Source organism: Phlebotomus papatasi, chromosome 1 (genome assembly GCF_024763615.1).
Source record: "Phlebotomus papatasi isolate M1 chromosome 1, Ppap_2.1, whole genome shotgun sequence".
In the NCBI taxonomy this organism is placed as follows: Eukaryota; Metazoa; Arthropoda; class Insecta; order Diptera; family Psychodidae; genus Phlebotomus; species Phlebotomus papatasi.
In genome coordinates this window covers 108,166,989-108,188,834 of record NC_077222.1, presented here as the reverse complement: position 1 = coordinate 108,188,834, position 21,846 = coordinate 108,166,989, and the positions used below count along the sequence as shown (strand labels likewise).

Here is a 21,846-nt window from a genome sequence, read left to right as displayed (position 1 = left end):
CAATTTGGAGGTGTTTGCATGCAAGTTGTGGAAAAGTGAGGTTAGGGAGTGGCAGCTCATGGGAAAAAAGTGATTTTTAAGTGTTTTTCTGCACTTCCTGAGGGGTGTAAACAATGCCAGTGTACGAGCTGTTTATGATTTTGAGGCAGATGTCTCGGGTGAGTAAGAAACATTAATATTTTGCCGTAAAAATCCATGTAAAGGAGAAAAAACTTTCAGCCGGAAGTTGTTTCGGGTGTTAAAAGAGCTGCAGAGATCATCCTGGACAGAGGAGGTGTGATCAGATCGATAAACAACATGGGAACAATGGATCTACCCTATAAAATCAGTTCTCAAGGGATTGTCCATCGCATAGGGACGTACTTTACCGTGGAATTCAGTGTCCCGCCTACGCAGCTGGAAGACATCGATGAGGAGTACAGCAGAGATGTTGACATCATCCGGAGGGGGATATTCAAGGTTGAAGATGAATTGACTGTGCCCAAGGAGAGACAATGTACCCTCCATGAAGAATTACTCCCGCCTGCCTATCGAAAGGACGTTCAGGAGATGATTGCAATTGCCAATAAGAAGAAAAAGCCCAAGTTCAAGTACAATTCCGGCCTGGATTACTATCCCTTCTCCAAATAGACACAAAATCCATTGTAAATTGTTCAATATAGAATTTTATTAATACAATATAGTTTTACATCAATTTTGGGATGAACAATCTTGGTCAAAGATGGGAAAATATCTTTCTTTTTATCTCAAAAATACCTTTTCTATAAACTTTCTCTAAATCCTCTGAGGAAATAGTTTGACTATTTTCTCTAATTAGGCAAAAAAACAGGAATATTGTAATGCACTTTTCTATGTGGAACGTACAAAAATATAATTACTCTTCCGGAATGTTTGAAGGCTTCTACGGTTTTTTTTTTATCCTTTTCAATAATTGCTGCATCTCTAGAGAGAGGAGGAAGGATTTGGGGAAGAAAAATGATTTTAAAAGGAGGAGCAAATGCCGTGAATATGGCTTTTGGGGAATTTGTGGGGCTTTTACATGTGCCTCGTGTTGCCAAAATTGATGCCACTTTGAGTGGCACCTTTGTTGGAGCCGTACTGGAGCGAGATGACATTCTGGCCAGCTCTGAGTTGTTCCTCAGAAAAGTGACGGACATTCTTGTCTGCCTCCTTGGGTCCAATTGATGGCTTACCATAGTTGTGGGCTTTTCGGCCAAGACTCTGTAGGCAAATGACCACGGAATTGAGGTTCTGTCGTTCCCACAAATCCACACTCTGGAATGTTTCCTGGGCAGGAACTCCCATGTTCTTGGCAACTTCGAGGAAACCTACACAAAAAAGTCTCAATTAGTAACACAAATCCCCTAAATCCCTCCCAGAACACCCAGAACCGACTCAGGATCACTCAGAATATCAGGATTCTTACTTGTAATATTCTCCATGCACTTGAATGCCATCTTGCTCTCATTGACCTTCTTCACGGAGCCCGGTTGCAGGCAATTGACCAATTTACACAGCAACACTCCATCCTTGAGTACCTCATAGAAGTTCTCCATGTCTCCGGAGGTGCTGGCAGGCTCACCCGTGATCTCCTTAATCCACTCGAGACACTCAGACGCCAATTCATCGCTATACTTGGAGTTGATCTGTGTGCAGAAGAAAATTCGTTCCCAATAAATCAAGCCTCTTCTAATGAAAAACAAAAAACACAATCCCCCTCTGGACAAAGCTCAAGCTCATTTTTTATTTCGGCTGGGACAAGAGACAACAGCAAAAAAAATCACTCAAGAAGTCACTCATCTCATACAATCCATCAAACAGGTTTTCCACACTCACACGCTTTTTGGAGGAGGGCAAGAAAGAACCTGGGCGAAGCAATAAAAACTCGATTAAGGAGAAATCATCCAGTGTGATTATTTATCATGGCACTTGCCTATTTTCTGGGAAGGTCACTAAACTCCCTCAAGCTGGCCAAGGATCCGGGGGAATTACGTGAGAAAAGAGAGGAAGGAAGAATTTTCCGCGCAGGAAATTGCTGAAGGAAGCAATTTGGCGCCAAATTTAGGCGCGGACGAAGATTGATTTATTACTCTTAATTTTTTTCATGAAAAAAAAAAAGAAGAAGGGAACTTCTGCTCCTGTTAAAATTATAGGCTTTAGTCCTGGGTAGCTCGATAAACGAACATTGTCAGACAAAATTCTAATTGGGTTATTGTCGGTGTACGGAGAAGCGAAATTCGCCTCCCAAGTAACCAAAATTTAGTGTCATGAAAACGTAATTCGCACGTCAGTGAAATTACTTTGGGTTGATCAGGGCTGTAGCCAATTCCTACTTCAATACTACATTATTTTTATTAACTGAAATAATTACGTCCAGAACTAACCAAAAGCCAAAAAGCGTAGGGAATTTGCTTCAATGTGGACATAATTTTCTCTAGTGTGTAGGGGCCATTATGCCTCAGACACACTTACAACTTAAGCCAATCGACGGCTTAACGTAATTATAATAAAAATAATGATGCGTTCAAGGACCCTTTGTAATTACTACACTCAGTCCCGGGATTATGCACATTTTCGGGACTGAAAACAACGTGCGAAATGGGTTTATGCATCGAGAAAATTTGCATACCCGCAGGAGATTTCTTTTGAATAAATTGGCCGTAGTACATAATACACTCATGGCCTCTACACACTAGAGAAATTTATGTCCATATTGAAGAGTTTTTCCTACACGAGCGTAGGAAATTTGCTTCAATATGGACGTAAATTTCTCTAGTGTGTAGAGGCCATCAGTCCCGGCATTAACTCTTTCGTCTCTTTTGGGACTGTAGTACCTAAAGAAGCATATGCATATTCTATGAAAAACAATGTTTTTTAATTATTCAGAACTGATAAAAATCCTATTCTTGTGAATGATTACAAACTATAAGGATGTCCAAATGTGAGATATTTTTTGTAGGACCTCAATTAATTCCTGAGCTTAGATATTTTTGATTAAAAATTGTGAAATTAGCCTGCAGAATATGCTGCGGTCCGGAAAGAGTTAAGCACATTTTCGGGACTGAAAAAACGCGCGAAATGGCTTCATGCATCAAGAATTTTGCATACCCACAGGCAATTTCTTTTGAATGAATCGGCCGTAGAACGAATTTCGCGCGGAGTAAAAGTAGTCAGAGCCAAAAATTTCAACTATTTAAAATAATTTTATCAAGAACCAGTACTCCTTGGCCAGAGTTCTTCACTAAATTGTTAGAATATATATAAATTTTTACCTTAATAAAAGAAATTAAAGTTTTATTCTGAAAAACAAGCATAGTGTTTTCAAATTTCCCGCGTTACAAAATAGTAGGGGAAAGTACTCTCCCTTCGAACGTTCATGCCTTCGAATAATGTGAAATTCTTTAATTTTTCTTAAGAAACTTACACATTATTATCACTTAATTATCAATAATTTATAATAAGCTAACTAATATTTAATAGAAATGTGTAAGTCTCTTAGGAAAAATAAAAGAAAATTCACATTATTCGAAGGCATGGACGTTCGAAGGAGAGTATTTTCCCCTATACTGACTTCATTTTGCTACTTGGGCACTTTATCCAAAAACTAGGAGTGTCGCCGATGGTATGGTGTTCATTCTAATAGCATTGTTACGATTCTTGGAATAGGATAGAAGCCCCCATCTCCTCGCAACCACCCTCAAATGACTCACGACCGAAGGATGGGCAAAGATGAGCTTACAAGTCCAGGAAAAATACTAAAATTCCTCTTGTAGACTTTTATTAACTTCACTGTTACATTTTTTTTTGAATCTCCGGGGACCAGACGAATGTTAACATTTACATAGGCAGCTTAAAATACCGGCGATAAGGGAACTTTCCCCCACAAGAACACCCACGGGCGAACCGGGGTGTACCATTCAGGGATCGCCCACGAACAAGCCGTGGCAGATCCCTCAAGTCTACTCAAACTCTCGACTTTAACTCCAAACTACAAAGTGAAACATTTCTCTTCCTATGGTTGCAATTTTATATGCGTTTCTCGCATGAATTATAAAGTAAAAACGAAAAATCGCATATACAATCTTAACAGTATGTTTTAATTCACAAAAAATTGGAAAAATGATCCAATGAGCTTCAGTGTCTTAATTTGGTTGACAAATTAAGGTATTCTTAGGTTACAATTATTACTTAAAATAAAAAAAAACTCAAATATTTAGTGTAAGCTAAATTATGTATCAAAATCTTTCTATTAGTCTTTCTAATGTGTAAAAGTTAATGTTCGTTTTTTTTTATTTGGCCAATTATGTTAATTCCGTTCATTCTAAATTTTATTGGTTATTCATTGTGTGGTTATTAAATGTTAACATTACGTGTTATTCCCCTGAGTGAACTCTATTCTTCGTGATTTGACCACACATAACCTCAAATTCTACAGAAACATAACCTCTTTGTTGAAATAGAAGAATTAGACCCATTAAAACACAAAATCATATATTTCTTTTTAGTTTTTGATCACAATAAAACCAAATAATTTTTTACGTCATCAAGAACTTAACGACAACGTAAATTTAACTCTGTAGTAACGTCATATCTATAGCATACATCAATCACGAAGTAAAAGATTTCGGGTAATTCATTTCTACGCAATTGATATTCAAATTGCTGCGGGGAAAGGATATTTATAGTTACTTTAATTAGTTATTCAATTACGTTTAAAAATAGCCTCACAGGGGTAGAATTTTTGTTCTTTTTACACCGCGCCGATTTTAATAATATTTTCCTACATTCTGTTTTCTAATTTGAGTTCTGGGTGGTAAATTTTTTTCTTAGATAGTTACACTACTTAAATAAATGGTGTTTGAGGAAATTTAATATTAAATTATTTAAATTTTAATGAAGTCTGTTAAAGTCTCCATACACAGAGAAAAAATATTTCATAAAATTGTTTGTAAATGTTTGTGAATTCCTACTGAGGACTTACAAAATGCTCGTAAATTGTACACACTAAAATGTTCGTAAAAGTTTGTATTTTTTTTGCACAAACTTTCATCGTAACATGATCACTTGACGAAATTTTTTTTGTCCTTTCACAAATATTTGTTCGCACATTTTCGTTTGACTGGCAAAACATTACGCACAAATGACAAAATTTTACAAACATTTCTTTGTGAATTTATAAACTTTTACGAACAAATGGTTGTAAAAAGACAAAATTTCTCGTCAAGTGATCATCTTACGAACAATGTTTGTGAGTTATGCCCAGCGCACAATAACTTTTGTTTGTAAATATGTTTTCAAAATTTTCTATGAGAGTGAGCGAGATGACTAGATCTAGATCTCACTCACTCTCATTGAAATGTCAAAAACATGTTTACTAAACAAAAGTTATTGTGCGTTGGCCATTATACGATTTGCAAGCATTTACAAACATTTACGAATACATTACGAATTCTTTTTTCTGTGTACGCTCCTTTGGATGAATTCTTTTCTTTTTACAATAATTATCATTTATTCTATAAGAAGATATGTGATTCCAAAATATAAACATTCTATCTCCAGTATTTTTAGTACATTAGACTGAGTGGATTAATTAATTATGAACAATGTGTTTGCACCTTAATTTTGTGTACATTTAACAATAAATTGATAGTCCCCTTGGCTGATTAAATTTTGGAAAAGGGTGTGTGTCTATTTATGTTTTCCATTGGAAGAGAAGTAATCGATTCCCAATCAATTATTACAATTAATTCAGAAAGTCAACATAATTATGTTGGCCTATTTACACTATTTGCAGAATGAGTGGCATTTAGAATCCCATAATTTCCATTTAAAAGATTAACTGCTGAATCATTTTTTTTAGTATCAATTCCAAAATTCCCCCCAACGTGATGGAGAATTGCTTAAAATCTAATTCCATTGCTTGCAAATTTTCTTTTTACTCAAGATAAAATTATTTTAATGCCCCGAAACTCACTTCCCAGATTACAGTATCCGTAGCTGTGAAAAGTCCCCTCGTGATGAATAAATCTTCACGTTTCCGAGAGCCAAAGTGCGGGTAATTTAATATTTTCTCTCTGTACATTTTGTCTCGATTGTTTTACGAGATCGCAATTCTATTTTGACGCGAGACCGCTATTGTTATATAATTCAACAAGTTTTTACTTCACAAAACTGAGTATATTTTTCTATTTTTTTTCTCCGTGCGCCGCTTCAATTTGACTTTTTATTGCTTTTTATGCATTACTTTTCCACAAATTGAAGAAACGATAAAAACACGCTAAAGCTTATGAACTCATTTCTTCTTCTTCTGTGTATTCCACTTTATTTATTTGTTCGAAGCATTAAATTTTTAATTGGATTCCATTTGGGAAGTTCTTGATGGTGTTCTTCCGAAACTCCCGAAAAAAAAACAGTCAGTAATTTCGCAAATATTAAAATTGCATCACACATAAATCATCAATCTTCAGGATAATTAAATGGCATGACGATTAGTATTAAAATTAGGGAAATGATACCCATCATTTGTAAGATAATAAAAGAGGATAGCAGTAAATTATTTACTATCTCTCATTTTTGCTTCATTTAGCCAAGTTGACACGCTTTTTTTTAATGTTTTTTTTGGACTTTTTCACACACTTTGCAGAACGCCTTTTTTATTACCATGTCAGTCTTGTGCTGAGGTTTATGGCTTTGGTCTAGAAATATTTTTGTAAATTGACGAATTTATCGTATTTTCGTGATTTCTTATTAATCATCCAATAAGACGTCACACGGTGAAGAATGCAGTAAGCACCATTTTCCAAGATAAACAACACTCTTTTCAATTAAGTGTTTACTTAAGATATTGCAGTATTCTTAGAAGCTTCGAGAAGTCTTCATTTTTAACGTTTCTTTTCTCTCTTGTTTACTTATTGTCTTATTTTGTATTTCTTTTTTGTTTGTAAAAAATAAAACGTATTTTTTAAGCGCAATCAACGTATCAAGCATCAGACTATGTAATACGGGCTTCAGACCTAAGGCTTAGCCATATGGCTTAATTATTCTAATTTTTTGTCAATTACGATTTTTAGGAAAAATTTAACTTAGGATTGAATTATTAAGGACAAGTGACCTATTGGGCTCTCAAAAGCAATAAAATTGCTCGCAATTTAGGATTTAGAGTCATTCGGGAACTGGGCTAAACCTCTAATCTGAATCCGGCCTAACGTAGGAAGGAGTGGGGCACCTTTGAATGTGGGGAAGCTTTGAAATTGAGATTTTTCTTCTATTGACCTGAACGATATCATAATGTAATTTAGCTTCTTAATCTGTGTAGCAAAATTATATGTATCATGATAAGGCTCAATTTTGCTTAAAAATAGGTTAGGAATTCCAATTTCAAAGGTACACCCAACTTCCCCTATAAAGGAAAGCCGCCTCCCTTTGAATGCCCCATCCATTGTATATTTCAATTTTCCACTTACTTCCTAAAGCAAAAATTCTATTTTATTAACCAAGTTAATAAGTAGAGTAAGGTAAGTGTGCCAAATTCCGGCCAGCTTGCAATTCCGGCCAGTTTTTTTGTTCCTCGAATTTCCATGAATTTTTAGTTTTTACTACTCTAGAGATTATACAATGCAGAAGAATAACAAAAAATTTAGCTTCGACAAAAGCTTCGATGACGTGAAAAAGGCAATGTAAGAATTCCGGAAGACAAGGAACTATGAGAATGATGGTGGCCGAAATAGGCCAAATTAATTTGGCGCATTAAGGCAAAACACTTTCCTCTATACGATCATAACGCCTCAAGCGGTGGTGAAACGAAATTAAAATGTTCTGAAAAGTTGGAGGGTGTTAAATTAACTATTATCCTTAATAGAAAAATTACCATGCAAATTACTGAGCAATAAACGATTAATTTAATCTTGGTTAATTCTTTTCACAAATCCAACATTAAAGCATGTTTAAGTTAAGTACACAGTAAAAAAAATGTACAAGGATAATCATTGGTTTGCTTTTTTACCACGATTATTCTTGTAAAGTTACACAAATTATGTATTTCAACAAAACGTGTAATTTAAATTTTATGTAATTGTAAACCGTGTAATCAACTGAGAATGATTATTTACACAGTTTTGTATATTTTCTTACATATTTCGTGTAAAATTACACATTTTTCAAACAAAAAGGTGTACAAATTACACAATTTTCAGACAAAATATGTACAAATTACACAAATGTGTATTAGTACACACGATTACATGTTTAATGTAAAATTTACAATGAAAATCATGGTAAAGTAGTCAAAAAATTTTTACTGTGCATGCTTTAAGTTTAAGTTCATGTTTTAGAATTAAATAGCTTCTTACAGAGGGAATAAATAATTATTGTGAAAAGAAAACAAATCTATTAAGGTAGTACAGGAAGACGCTCTTAACACGCTCAAATACACTTGTCACCTGTTACTCTATTTTAATTATTTACATTAATTCTTTACAAATACCATTTATTTGCATAGTGTAACTATCTAAGAAAAGAATTTGCCTCCCAAAATTCAAATTGGAAAAGAGAATGTAGGAAAATATTATCAAAATCGACGTGATGTCAAGCTTTCCGAGCACAACTTTGAGCAAAAACTTTGTATGACTTTTCACGAAGCGAGAAAAGAGCAATAAAATGCCGTTCTTTACCTCTGTCAGGCAATTTTTTTCACGCAATTGAAGAACTAAAATGTAGAAAACGATTTAATTTTCCAAAATACAGTCAGTTCCGCTTTGAAAGAAATTCTCAGGACCGAATAAAAACCCGCGAATTCACTCCAGTGACACAGAAAAATTGCATACCCGCAGGAGATATCTTTGAATAAATTACCGAAATGCCGTGATGTATGCAAGACAAGTGCGTTCCAAATTTACCGCGTGAACACTTTTGCATAAATTTAGGGGCACTTTAAAAATTATTTATCCCCCAATAGTAGGTAATATCAAATTCGTTCAGTCCGTTTTCACTTAAACCGGAACTCCCTGTAAAACCTTTCAAATCCCATATAAACGATTTTTTTTAAAAATAATTTCCAGGGCAAATAAATATTTTATTAGATTATTAATGCTCCGCGAAACCCACTCTTTGCATCGCGAAACACGAGAAACTCAAAAATTCTATCCCGAAGCCTGAAAACCCCAATTTCTGCATCGCGAAACTCGAGGTGGGTTTCTCGAAACCCGAGAAACCCAAAAATTGCATTGCGAAACCCGAGAAACCCAAAAATTGCATCGTGAAACCTGAGAAACCCAAAAATTGCATCGTGAAACCTGAGAAACCCACTTTTTTCATCGCGAAACCAGAGAAACCAAAAATTGCATCGCGAAACCCGTGAAACCAGAAACCCTTATCAGAAAAAATGGGAATGAGTTACCCCTTGCATTGTCATACTGTTACAGAATTCCCCTATTGGTCAGCTTTATGGGTTAACATTATTCCTTCATGGTGCATCTTTTTATGTAATCTTGATCTTCAAAATTTTAACAAGTTCACTAATTGTTAGATAAGTGCTTTTGTTAAAAAAAACTGTGTAAATTGTATTTTTTAGGTCAATGTCAAGGTTAATTTCCGTTAAAAAATTTTTAGGGACAGAATAATTCAAAAAAAAATTGTACAACCAACTTTAATAAACTTTTACTAAAACTTTATTAGAATTCTATCAGTGAATTTAATTTTATTGCACAAAAGAGTCCAAATGAAGTGAAGGTGAAGGTGCAATAACTTTAATAATCCCCAAAGGTGTGATGTTTGATAACAGAGTCTTAAAGTTACAAATGATGCTATAAATGCAATAAATTCCAATCAGTTCTAAGCAACAAAGTATAATTACTAAACCCAGAAAATCCTGGGGATTCTACTAATGAACTGCGAGGCCCCTCGGAGCTGATTGGTGTGCGTTATCCATATTAGGGAAATTGGTGGCAAAATTTAGGTCAGTCTCCAGTGTTGCAATGAGTGGCTTTTCACATGCGAAATTAATTGCAAAATAGCCAAAATATTTTTCCTCCACAAGCAAATTAAACTGAAAAACAGCATGTCCAAGTGAAATTTGTGTGTTTTTGCGTGAAAAAGAGTGACTACGTCTGGTTTAAATCTTGCATCCATTTATGGCTAAAAAGAGTTGTTCTGTCGAGAGGGAGAAGAAGAGCCGTGCGTTTTGAGATCGCGAAACGTGGCACCGAAAAAGGTCAAACCAGCCACGATGCAGCATCTGGTGAATCTTTTGCCCTGATTCTGACCACCAATGCTACCTGAGACACCTGAAACACGACTAAACTCTTCCTTATCGCCCAACAATTGACCATTTTGCGATAAGATTTTTATTTGACTCTGTCGGAGACTATTTTTGCGCTATTTTCAATTTCTTTAGCGTGGAATTTTGCATCCATAAATGGAATTTTTGTGCTTCAATTAGCATTCAAAGTGTCTCCTCTGGTTGTTTGTGTATGCTTTTTTTCTCTCTCTCTTGATTTTTAGCACAACATCTTGAGATCCTTGGTGTTAATTTCAAGAACACACAAATTCCTCCTTGAGCTAAACGTGACATCATCATTTCAAACTTTCATCGTCAATTTTCTACTCAATTTCTTCTGATAACAATTAGTGGAATTTCTTTCTAACTAACTGTGTAATTTTCAATTGAATCATTTGTATACTTTGGACTTGCACTTATCGTCATTTCCGTGGACTTTTGTGCAAAAGCATACATTTGCTAGTAAATATAAAAGGTTCGATCATAAAGGTGTGTATTCTTGGTCAGAAGACCAATAACCCATAAAGAACAGTGAAAATATTCAGTAAAAAAAATAATCAGAATAATTAGTACATGTCTGTACTAAAACATACTGCTACAACCGGCTAATGTAATATTTCACGAGATAGGATAAAATTGAGAAATATAACTCTAGGAGCTCTATGAAATATGAAAATTTCGATACAATTCGTCTCTTCAAAACGAAACTGTTCTAAATTAATTCATCACTTGTGTAATTTGCAACAAACGCAGATCAGAGAAAATATGTACTTATAGAACACTTTCATTTTGAATAGACGAGTGATTTATAAAACTATAATATTTTAAAATATAAAAAAAACCTTAAACTATACCATAAACTTTTTTAGTACATGACTGTTCTAAATCACTTTGTGACAGATATACTAAATTTCACGTGGAAAATTGGAGTAAAAAAATAGGAATACTCTTTGAGAATTTGACAATTAAAGAATATGAAAATATTCCTCACATTTTCAAATTCAGCATTATGTACTAAAATTAATAAACAGAGAGCGTTACTTCGTCAAATGCGTTAAAAACATAAAAACGCATCTCATGACAAACAACACAGATTTACTGGAAAAATATTATTAGGACAGGGTGGGGTAATTTCACGCATGCATTACTTACGAAAATACTCATTTTTTGGAGAATATAAATATCTACGAATTGTGTTCTATATTTTTAAATAGACCATATCCAGAAAAAACTAGTGTGAATTCGTTTAGCAAATCAGTCTTGAAAAAAATAGCTGCATTAAAATATCCCACCCTCCCCTATTACGATCACTGGTCACTAACAGGTCAGTACTAAATTTTAGGCATAAATTTTTTCAAGAGTACTAAATTTCGGAAATATCAGATGGCAGATATGCCAAATTCATGTAACCGGTTCAGATTATTATTAAAAGCAAAGAATTAATGAGTAGTAAAAAAAAATAAAATAGACCAAGAAAATATTATTTTATGTTAATAAAAATCCCTAAATCTTCACAAAAATGGGTCAAACCGGTCTAAATCATATAATTAACATCTTAAATAGTTGTAGATAAAATATAATCTTTTGCACTTTTCTTTTGTCAAAATTTGCATAATAATTGCACGGCTTTTAGAGTTCTAAATTGGGTACTAATTCAAATTTGTTTTTTTTTTTTGCTGCTCAAATTTTAGTTCTTACTGTTTACTTTTTAACAATTGAACAGTTTTTAACAAAACACGTTTATTATTAAACTACTTTAACTAAGAAGAGTTTATCAAGTAGATACTTGTACTAAACCAACTTTAAATAGATCTTACGTATGTGTACTAAATTTAAATACATGCGATATTTTTGATCAAATTCCTTTCAAGAAGCTAAGCTAGGGGAAGATGGGGTCCTTTGGAATCATGTCTAATTTAGAACTTTGAAGTTTCGAAACAATTTTAGATGGCAATAGGAAAATGTATGTATTCAAATGTAGTCTTGTACTTCTTCGTGGTTTTCTTTTTCTTTTTCTACCATCTGAAAAAGTGAGAAAATCTTAAAATTCCAAAATAGACATTATTCTGAATTACCCCATCTTACCCTATATGTGCTAATTTTTAGTACAAGTGAGATAAATGATTTTTGATCGAATCGAGGGTAATCAATGCCGCAAAAGCCGCAATATTTTACGTGTAGACACAAGTCCACAATTTTTAATCAATTGAAAAGTACAAAAGCAAGATTCAGTACTAATCCTAAGCTCAATATCTCAACTTTGGGAATTTCCCTGATAATACAATTTATTGTCCACTTTTTAGTTTCAGACTTTTTATTGTGGATTATTGCACTCTCAAACAATCAGTATTTCCTGTTTGTTTAATGAAAAGAACAAACTAAATAAACTTCTCTATTCTATTAAAAACCAATTGCTTTTCTCAACATAATAATTTTCACTCAATTTCTCAAAATCAAAAATAATTGCGGTCAAGTAGAAATGGGTTGTTTTCTTCTTTTAAAATTGATGAAGCATTTTCTTCTCCACTAATCCACTATAAATGGTCAATTTGAAAAATGAAGATTTATTGGGAGATTCTTTTAGAGGTGCTTTGACTCACTTGATGAAAAATCATAATGTCGTCATTTACTAATAAATGCCTTATCTTTTCCCTCAAATATTTCGCGTCATCAATAAAAATTTCTCTTCTTCCCAGAATAAAACAGACTTTATGGTCTTTTAAAGAAAAAAAAAAGTTTGAAGGGAGATGAGACCTACTTGTATGATTATTTTATGACATGCACGCACTTAAAAAGCTGATTAATTCAAACTTGTAAATTCTCGTTGATCGCTATTCGTCATTTTATTGCTATTTTTAAAAATTCAAATGAGTTTTTTCTTGTCCAGAGAGTGGATTAAAAAGATTTTGCATGGTGACAAATTGAGCGGTATAAATCTAAATATTCTCAAATAAAAACATCTTGTGCTATCGGATTTCTTATGGTAATGCTTGAAGCTTGAAACTCTTGGTATATTTGTTAAACACTTTCGCCCACGAAATTTGATTTAAGTATCGGATTGGTTCCCTTTGGCCTTTGGTATATTGTGTTTCTTTTCTGTTTTGTTATTCTCGAGGTGCATTCGATAGAAATTCTTAAGTTGCTGTAGAATGCTGAAATAACAGTTAAATGCGTGTGCTTCTTCATTTTGATTTTCCCTAAGGAGACTTCCGGAACTCGCGACCAGCATTAACATAATCTCCCAGAGAGAGTGTGTGGCATTTTTATTTGGGCGCCTTTTGGTTAAAAAAAATATGGGCCCTGCACATGAAATTCTAAACGGTGTCTCCCAGCAGATGCGTTCTCTCGCATCGTTTTAAACGAATGCTTCCTCCCGGCAAATTCTCAATTTATTATTATTTCTCCCCATGATCTGTCTTCTCCCTCTCGAACACTTCCACGCCAGGGCAGAGCACTTTATTGCTCGAACTCAAACAGAGGACAGTGAACTATGTAATTCATCGATTTTGAGTTAAGTAGATTGTATAGATCGACGACCCCCACACTTCCGATGCACCTCTATACTTCATATTTTGAGTCAATTGTACAAAACTGAAGTTTTGATGAAAAGAATTATCTCTGTTATTTCAGTTTGTCCATTTTTCCATATGCATGATCTGAACTTTGAGGACAAATGGTTATACGGGCTTCAGATCTAAGACTTAGCCTTCTTCTCTAATGCCTTATCAGACAGGATTTTTTAGAAAATTGTTGTTTAGGATTGAATTATAAGGGCAAATGATTCATTAGATTTTGAAAAATCAATAAAATTGCTATTATTTAGATTTTTAATACCTTCGAGTACTGGACTGAACCTCCAGTTTGAAGCCGGCATTACAGATATATTGACTTTCGGTTTTATGTAAACTCTCCCTGTACAACATTCCCTAGAGAATTTTTTGAAATACTTTTTGTTATTCTCTTTAATCTTTTGAATACTAAAACTCATCTGATTAATAAGAAGATCGTTAAATCGTTTTAGGACATGCTTTTTTCAGTATAGGGGGAAGTGCCCATGCTTCGTACGGTCCCAAGCTTCGTAATGTCTAAATTTTTCCTATATTTCTCTAAATGTACTTATCGCACCTATATTTTAAAAACAAAGCATAAGTTCCCACTTTTTAAAAAAATACTGCGAAGCCACATTTATTTAGAAACATAGCAAAAATTTACTCATTACGAAGCTTGGGATCGTGCGAAGCTTAGACACTTTTCCCCATTACATTTTTTGTATCGGTTCCTGGCACGACTGTTTGGTGGTTTTAGAACACGCCAAGGACTTGGGAAAGCAGTCGAGATAGGAACCAATACAAAGAAAAGTCGATAATGCAGAAGCACATGAGAATATTAAAATGATAAAAAACGTTTAGTTTTTCATTGAAATAGCATCATGAATTCTGAAATGCATGAGTTTTTCACGTGAGAAATTTACGGTTTTTAAATCGACTTTAAGACTTTTTAAAAATTGGGCACTTTCGTCTAGTTAAAAGATGAATGTGATGAGGAACATTTATTGAGAACCATAGGTGAAATTTAATCATTACGAAGCTTGGGATCGTACGAAACATGGACGCTTTCCCATAAGTAGAAAGAGTAAAGTTCTAAAAAAAATGTTCATTTTTCATTGGAATAGCACCATCATTCCTTTACCATTTTTTAGTATACACTTGACTGTTCTCACGAAAATCTTCTTCTAAATTTTTCTTCTGAATATGTGTTTAGCACATGACTGTTCTTAAGTTTGTCTGCATTATCGACTTTTCTTTGTATTGGTTCCTGTCTCAACTGTATTCCCCTAGTTCCCACTGTGTTCTAAAACCACCAAACAGTCATGACAATAACCGAAAGAAAGATGGACGATAATGCAGAACCACTTGAAAACACTCATGTGCTAAAAAAACGTTCAGCAGAAAGACTTTTCCTTGTATTTTCATTGGAATAGCACCATCAATAACATGGAAATCTTGCCCCATCTCTTTGAAAGGTCTATGAAAAACCGGGAAAGATGAAACAGTCCCTTCCTGAATTTGACCACCCTCCCCTAATCCAAGTTTCCTGACCTTAATGTATAAGGCCTTTTGTTGTTCAGGGGAAAGTTTTCCCATTCCAAATTGGATTTAAAATAAAATAGAAACAATGTCGTTTCAACAAAAAGAGTAACACCTGCATTGCATTTCCGAATACCTTTTCTATCCCTTTCCCTTTATGCATTCGCTGAGAAAAGTTCTATGATATTGTTTACTTTCCGTGTACTTTCTGAATGTTTCTGTGCCAATCAATCAACAGGACTTATGGTGCTATTCTAATGAAAAATGAAGATGTTTTTTTAGAACTTTACTGCTCTCAAGTCGTTTTGCATTATACACTTTTCGTTGTTGTCTCGACTGTTTTACACAGTCTTCGCCGTGTTCTAAAATCACCAAACAGTCGTGACAAGAACCAAAAGAAAAATAATCGATTATTTAAAAGCACTTGAGAACAGTAAAGTGTTTCTACGTAATCCACTTGTTCCTGTTACACTTGTTTTGTGGTTTTATAACACAGCGGGGACTGGGGAAAACATTCCGGACAGAAACCAACTTAAAGAAAAGTCGATAATGCAGAAGAAATTGAGAACAGTAAAGTGCTAAAAGCACATGTTCATTTTTAATAAGAATAGCACCATTAAACAGAGCTTTTAGTTTGAACGTGCTAAGATATTAGAATTACCCAAACTGCCCTAGCCCTGTTTGCTGGACATTAAGGATGTTGTTTTCGGATTTCACCATTGCGCTATTCATGCATTGTACCTAACAAATGCCCTAACTTAAAATTGTTACCTACCAGCGCTGGTAACATTATATTATTAACAACTGTTACTTGTTAAATTTAGTCAGATTTGGCTCATTTTATTGCACTATGCACTGATGAGACTTTTGGAAAATCTCTTTTTATGGTTTATATCTGGGATAAATCCCTTTCAAACTGTTAGAATTATCCCTAAGGTGTCTCGACTAAAATAGAGCTCGAGGTTTTCTGTTTTATTTCAAAGTTTAAATAATAGTAAAAACTGACGAGGAGGAAGAGAAAACAGAGTTACTTATCCTATTTTATGGTTGCTAAATGTTCCTTATCACATAATCAGTCACAAATACTAGGCCATTACGGCCATTACTAATTGAATAATCGACCCACTGTTATTTTAAAAAATCTGCACATAGACCTCTTTTATTATGTTTATTTCCTCATCATCTTAGGCATACTTCCTGCAATTGAATATCGATCGAAAAGCACAAGAGTCATGCCTTTATTTTATTAGTTGAGTAACGATTTTCATATAGTGAAGATCATTTTCGTAAGAAGTCCAACAAAGCCAAGCAATGATCTCATTGAATATTAATTTTCCCGCCAAATTTCTGCAAATGTTAATTGAGATGGAGTCAGAGCTTGAGGCATCTCTCTTGATCAAATTGGGAGTGCGAGTGAGATGAAGTCTATCAAATGAGCGTCCTTCGGAAATGACTCATGAGAAATAGAGACAACAAAGAGACTACACAAAAGTTAATCATCAATCAAAAAAGCCTGCGAATGATGAAAAAAACCAACTCAATCCCTCCCCAAGTTTAGAAGATCGTTACATAGAAGCGTGCTGGGAATATTTGAACGGGTGTTAGCCAGAGAATGCGTCTCTGGAACTCACAAACGGTCGGGGGATCGCGTTGGGGTGATTAGGAGGGTCTTCAGTCGGTCGGTTCCCTATCTTATCTTCCTATCGAAGGTGTAATCATCAAACACTCTTCATTTTATCCGTGTGAGAGAGTAACCCATAAATATCTCATATATTGTAGTCAATTCGAACTTCTTCAATCGCTCGAATTACGTAACCATCCATGGTGCTATTTCCAAACACAGAGATCAAGCACAATGTGGCACTCTCCCTGGAAGATTATCTCAATAGGAGAATATTATTTTTCTGACTTGGTGCTTATTTGTACAGAGTCATTACGTGGATTCTCTCTCTTGTTTTTGTTGGCTCTGACGTGTTCCTCTCTCCCCAAAACCCTGTCAACTCCCTAAAAGCATCTTCTACCATCCAGAAAAAAATTCAGGTTCTCAAGAAGCAAAAGAGGACAAGAAGTAAGAGACGCGCTAACCCCTCAAAACGAGCGTTCTTCCTCTTCTGTATTTTTTCCAAAGTCAACTAACCATGCCGAAGTGAATTTCGCAGAATGCTCAATCTCATGAGAATTGCAAACATTGTAAATTTTATTAACTCATTGTTTTTGGTTTAATTGAATATCTGAGACCGTCTTAAACCGGAAGACAAGTTACCTAGATTAAGCGTAGAATAATTACGCGGGAACAAATTTCTAAAGGTACTAGGCCCTCCATCAAGCGAAAGATGCATTGTTTTGTCTGGTTTGGTTTGTCTTATTACAGGAATGAGACTGTATAAAAAAAACATGGTTCAAACTTATTGAACACGTAAAACCTTTTAATATTTATTCAACTTCGCATAACCCCCCGTACCAAGCGTCCATCGCCGTCTCAGCATTCGTAACCACCCTACAAAGTCATCAAGGAGAAAACGGAAAAAATGCTTCTTCCCTGGCTGTATAAGCCTGATTCTATTTGCTTTAATTTTCCTTACAACAAAGTGAAAACCGACACATAATTTTGATACACGCGCAAACAGTTCGAAATTCTACAAAAAAGTGCTACAGTCACAACACTGGAGAAAATAGAATTTGTATTTCGAAAACGATCTTCGAATTTTCTAAACTCGCTGTGAATGGAACAAGGCCCATGTAGAGAATTAGCACAATTTTCCAGGGGTAAAACTAGAAAGTGGGATGTTATAGTTTGCCTTATGTTTGGGAAATGCGAATTAACTATGTTTATTTAAAAGAGTAATGGAACGGCGCAGGAGGGTGACATTAGCTCTGAAAAATGCGACCAGTTTTAGTGTAATTTTTCCCTGTTTTCGTACACATTTCACGAGACATCTCCAAAACTACGTAGGTTGCCAATTTGGGGTTTTCGGTTGCCCATTCTATATAAAATTGGCTTCTATTTCGTATTTGTATTTTTTGCTAATTTATTCCACAATGACAGAAAACACCGAATAAACTCCAAAGTTTTTTTCGGCACGCGAGAAACATATGGGAAACATAGGAAACGTCATGCCTCTGGAACGGCGTATGAACAAAAACTATCCGCGAGGAGCTATTCCTAAATACGTCTGCAGCACTGCATAATGGTCCGCTAAGAAGAGAGATAGTTCTTCCTTCTCTACTCACATGCCTTTCATTACTAAATCTTACTAATAGTCCTATAAGATATTCGCTTGACAGTCGTCTTCACCACCCTCAGAGGTTCGGGTCCTAGGAAAAATTCTATTGTCTAGAAAAGCGGGAATTTTGCCAAGGCAGAGCCCTTGTTGCTTATAGTGGAGTTTATTGCTTCACTTAGATTTAGAACCCTTAGAACGGATAATGAGCAATGGTGCTATTCCGATGAAAAATAAGCTTGTGTTTTTTAGCACTGTACTGTTCTCAAGTAGTTCTACATTATCGACTCTTATTTGTATTGGTTCGCAGTTCCCATCTCGACTGTCTTCCCTAATCCTCATCGTGTTCTAAAACCACCAAACAGTCGTGACAGGAATCAATACAAGAAATGTCAATTATGTAGCAGAAGCATTTGAGAACAGCAATGTTCTAAAAAAGAACATGTTCAATTCTCATTAGAAATAGCACCACAATTCACTATTTATTCAGAGTCACCTTCTTCCCTTCCATATCATTATATTATCGGTTTTCGAAGCTGATGTGCTCATTCGTATGTCAACCTATGGTTATGAGATTTGGGCAATGACTGAAATTTGAAAGCTTTTAGGGAAATCGCCAATAACGACGAAAACCCCTTAATAAAATGAAATGAAATGAAATGAAAGCTTTCAAAATTTATTCTTCCTTATCAATCTTATGATGCTATTCCAGTGAAAAGTGAACATGTTTTCTAGAACTTTACTGTTCTCATTATACTCATTAATTCTATATTATCGACTTTTCTTTGTATTGGTTCGCGTCACAACTATTTTATGGTTTTAGAACACAATCAGGGCTGCAAAGACAGTCATTGAAGGAATCAATACAAAGAAAAGTGGGTTATGTAGAAGCACCTGACAAGAGTAAAGTGCTAAAAATATGTTAATGAATGGAAAATGGAACTCTTTCTCCTGGACATTTTTTTTAGCTCATGACTGTTCTTAAGTGCTTCCCTTTGCCTCCAGTAAGCGTGGGTGCAACCGTGGGAGTAGCTATGATACTTTTAATATTTCGGGATTTTAGCTTTCGGAATTTTGGCCTGGACCCATCAAATTCAAGTTCAGACGTAAGGCCGGCTTCTGATCTAAGGTTTAACCCAGTTCCCGATGATCTCGAAATTCAAAATTAAAATCAATTTTATTGCTTTTTCAAAATTTAATGGATCCCTTGCCTATGTTATCCAATCTTAAGTGATAATTTTCCAAGAAATCTTAATTGATAAGAAATTAGAGAAGTTAAGCCATATGGCTAAGCCAGCCTCTACACATTGGCAGAAATTTTCGTCAAAAATTGCATTTTGACAGAATCTTGACGTTTTCATCTACAGAAGCGCTACAATTTCCTTCAAAAAAGCAATTTTTGACGAAAACTGCTCCCAATGTGTAGAGGCCTTTAGGTCTGAAACCCGTACAAGGCTTAGCCTTATGGCTTAACTGGTGTCCTAATATTGTATCTTGATAGCCTTTATTGCATTTGTCTTAATATTCCTTGATAGAATCACTGATAATTGCTTATTATTTTAGAAAGTCCAGACTTTCGAAATCTTAAGACCGTTTTTTGCAAGCATTTTTTCTTTGAACTTTGACACTATTTTCTTGAATGCATTTGCTCTTGGAGTAACGACACTGGACTTCGGCCGAATAGAGAACTTCCACAAGGAACCGGAAACCGAATACCGGGAACTGTAGACCTTCCACGTAAAGGTGTGAATGGTAGGTGTCTTGGGTAAATATGTTTATTCCGTTTATTCTGACGGTGAATGTGCTTGATCCCTAATTCTGATCTTACAAGGATTGACTCACATATTTATTCACTATTTCATTTGAGATTATTTGATTAGGATTTGGGATGAGAACATCAAGCAATACCCAGGAAAACTTGGTAATGCTTGAAATATAATGCCATGGGCTCCCTTCCTCCCTGGTAACTTGTCTTCTCAGTGACTGTGATATGTGATGAACCCTGTGGGAGTGTTGTGAATGTCACTGGACACCGCTGAGGAATCTCAAATATCCAAATGGCTCATTAGTCATTGAGTCAAGTGAATAAAAAGTGCGATTGGCGTGTAATTGTACTTATGCTAAGTTAAAACTTGAAAATCATTTATGTATATTCGCCACGGGAAAAATTCACCTCGATCTTTATCAAATATTTCATCAAATGACCAGAAACAAAAAAAGATCTCTGGGCTGTGGAGTTTGCAGCTGCTGAAGTCTTTTTGGGTGCGTCTTCCAGGGACAGAGAAAATTCGAAAGATTGCAGTAAGAAAAAAAGGTGGCAATAAATAAGCGATTAAAAATGTTATCTGGACAATTTCATTTTGGGGAATGCTCCTGGCCATTGGGGAAGCAGAGTCCCATTTGAATGCCCAGTTCTCTCTCTCTCTGCGCAGAATGTTTTGTGGTGAGATAGGAATTATTGAAAGGAGTTGGAGTATGCGAAAAGAGACATAAAACATGACTTCAAATGGAGAAGTTGAATGTGAGGGAGAAAAAATAATGAGAAAAAAAACCGACATTCGATGACATCATCGGGCTTTAAAAAGAAATTCCAAATCACTTGGCTCTTGCTCAAAGTCTATTCTGCAGAAGAATGCTCTCAAGTGCGCTTGGGGATTTGGTGAGAGAGAGAAGCAGAGTCTGGGCTTTTTCTGGGATTGAAGAATATCCTTTCTGGAGATTTCATCTTGAAAAATTCCCAAGAGGGCAGAAGATTTTTGGGTGAAATCACGTGAGGTCAATTCCAGGAAGGTTTTCTCGAAAATTCTCAACCAAAATTGCCGGATGTCATTTCTTTTCTTGACTAGGAATGCCCAATTTCGCCAAGATAAAAACCAGGGCAGGAATTGATTGTCAGGGGGGAATGGAGGCTAAAGAAGCGATAAGGGAATTATATTGCACGATATTGCCCTCTCCATTTGCCACTCCCTCACCTCCCGGCAGATGTGGAAGAACACAGAGAGAAGTGGCATCAGAGATAGAAGAAAAGTTGTATAACTCACCTTTCTCTGGGCCTCAGCGGCAAATCCAGACTTAGTGGCACGATTAGCAGCCATGGTTACTTGCAAGGAGAGCACTTTATGTACAAAAGGAAAAGAAAAAAAACAAGAGACAACCACGGCGTTGTGGAATATTAAATAAATTACAAGATTTTCTCAAGAGTCAAATCCGACTACTCTCGTTGAATTCCAGATACAGACTGGCCACTCCAGTGTGAGAGAGCAAA

General features: G+C 35.2%; 2 protein-coding genes across 2 annotated transcripts; one reads left to right on the top strand and one right to left on the bottom strand.

Moving 5' to 3' along the window:
* Position 1: 1 nt before the first annotated feature.
* LOC129799173 (probable 28S ribosomal protein S6, mitochondrial) lies at positions 2-678 on the top strand. The gene is made up of 2 exons (XM_055842851.1): positions 2-158; positions 220-678. The coding sequence occupies exons 1-2, from the start codon at positions 114-116 to the stop codon at positions 628-630; spliced, it is 456 nt and encodes a 151-aa protein (XP_055698826.1). The 5' UTR covers positions 2-113; the 3' UTR covers positions 631-678.
* Positions 646-21,846, bottom strand: LOC129799167 (myophilin). Its single transcript, XM_055842845.1, has 3 exons — positions 21,623-21,846; positions 1,427-1,646; positions 646-1,328 (listed from the first exon to the last, which is right to left on the bottom strand). Exons 1-3 carry the CDS (start codon positions 21,674-21,676, stop codon positions 1,036-1,038), a joined length of 567 nt encoding a protein of 188 aa, XP_055698820.1. The 5' UTR covers positions 21,677-21,846; the 3' UTR covers positions 646-1,035.

Coding starts and splice junctions, on each gene's coding strand:
- LOC129799173 (XM_055842851.1), top strand. CDS start 114: ATGCCAGTGTACGAGCTGTTTATGATTTTGAGGCAGATGTCTCGG. Junction 159..219: donor TTTTGAGGCAGATGTCTCGG/GTGAGTAAGAAA, acceptor AAAAACTTTCAG/CCGGAAGTTGTTTCGGGTGT.
- LOC129799167 (XM_055842845.1), bottom strand. CDS start 21,676: ATGGCTGCTAATCGTGCCACTAAGTCTGGATTTGCCGCTGAGGCCCAG. Junction 1,647..21,622: donor CCGCTGAGGCCCAGAGAAAG/GTGAGTTATACA, acceptor TTCTGCACACAG/ATCAACTCCAAGTATAGCGA. Junction 1,329..1,426: donor GTGCATGGAGAATATTACAA/GTAAGAATCCTG, acceptor TTTTTTGTGTAG/GTTTCCTCGAAGTTGCCAAG.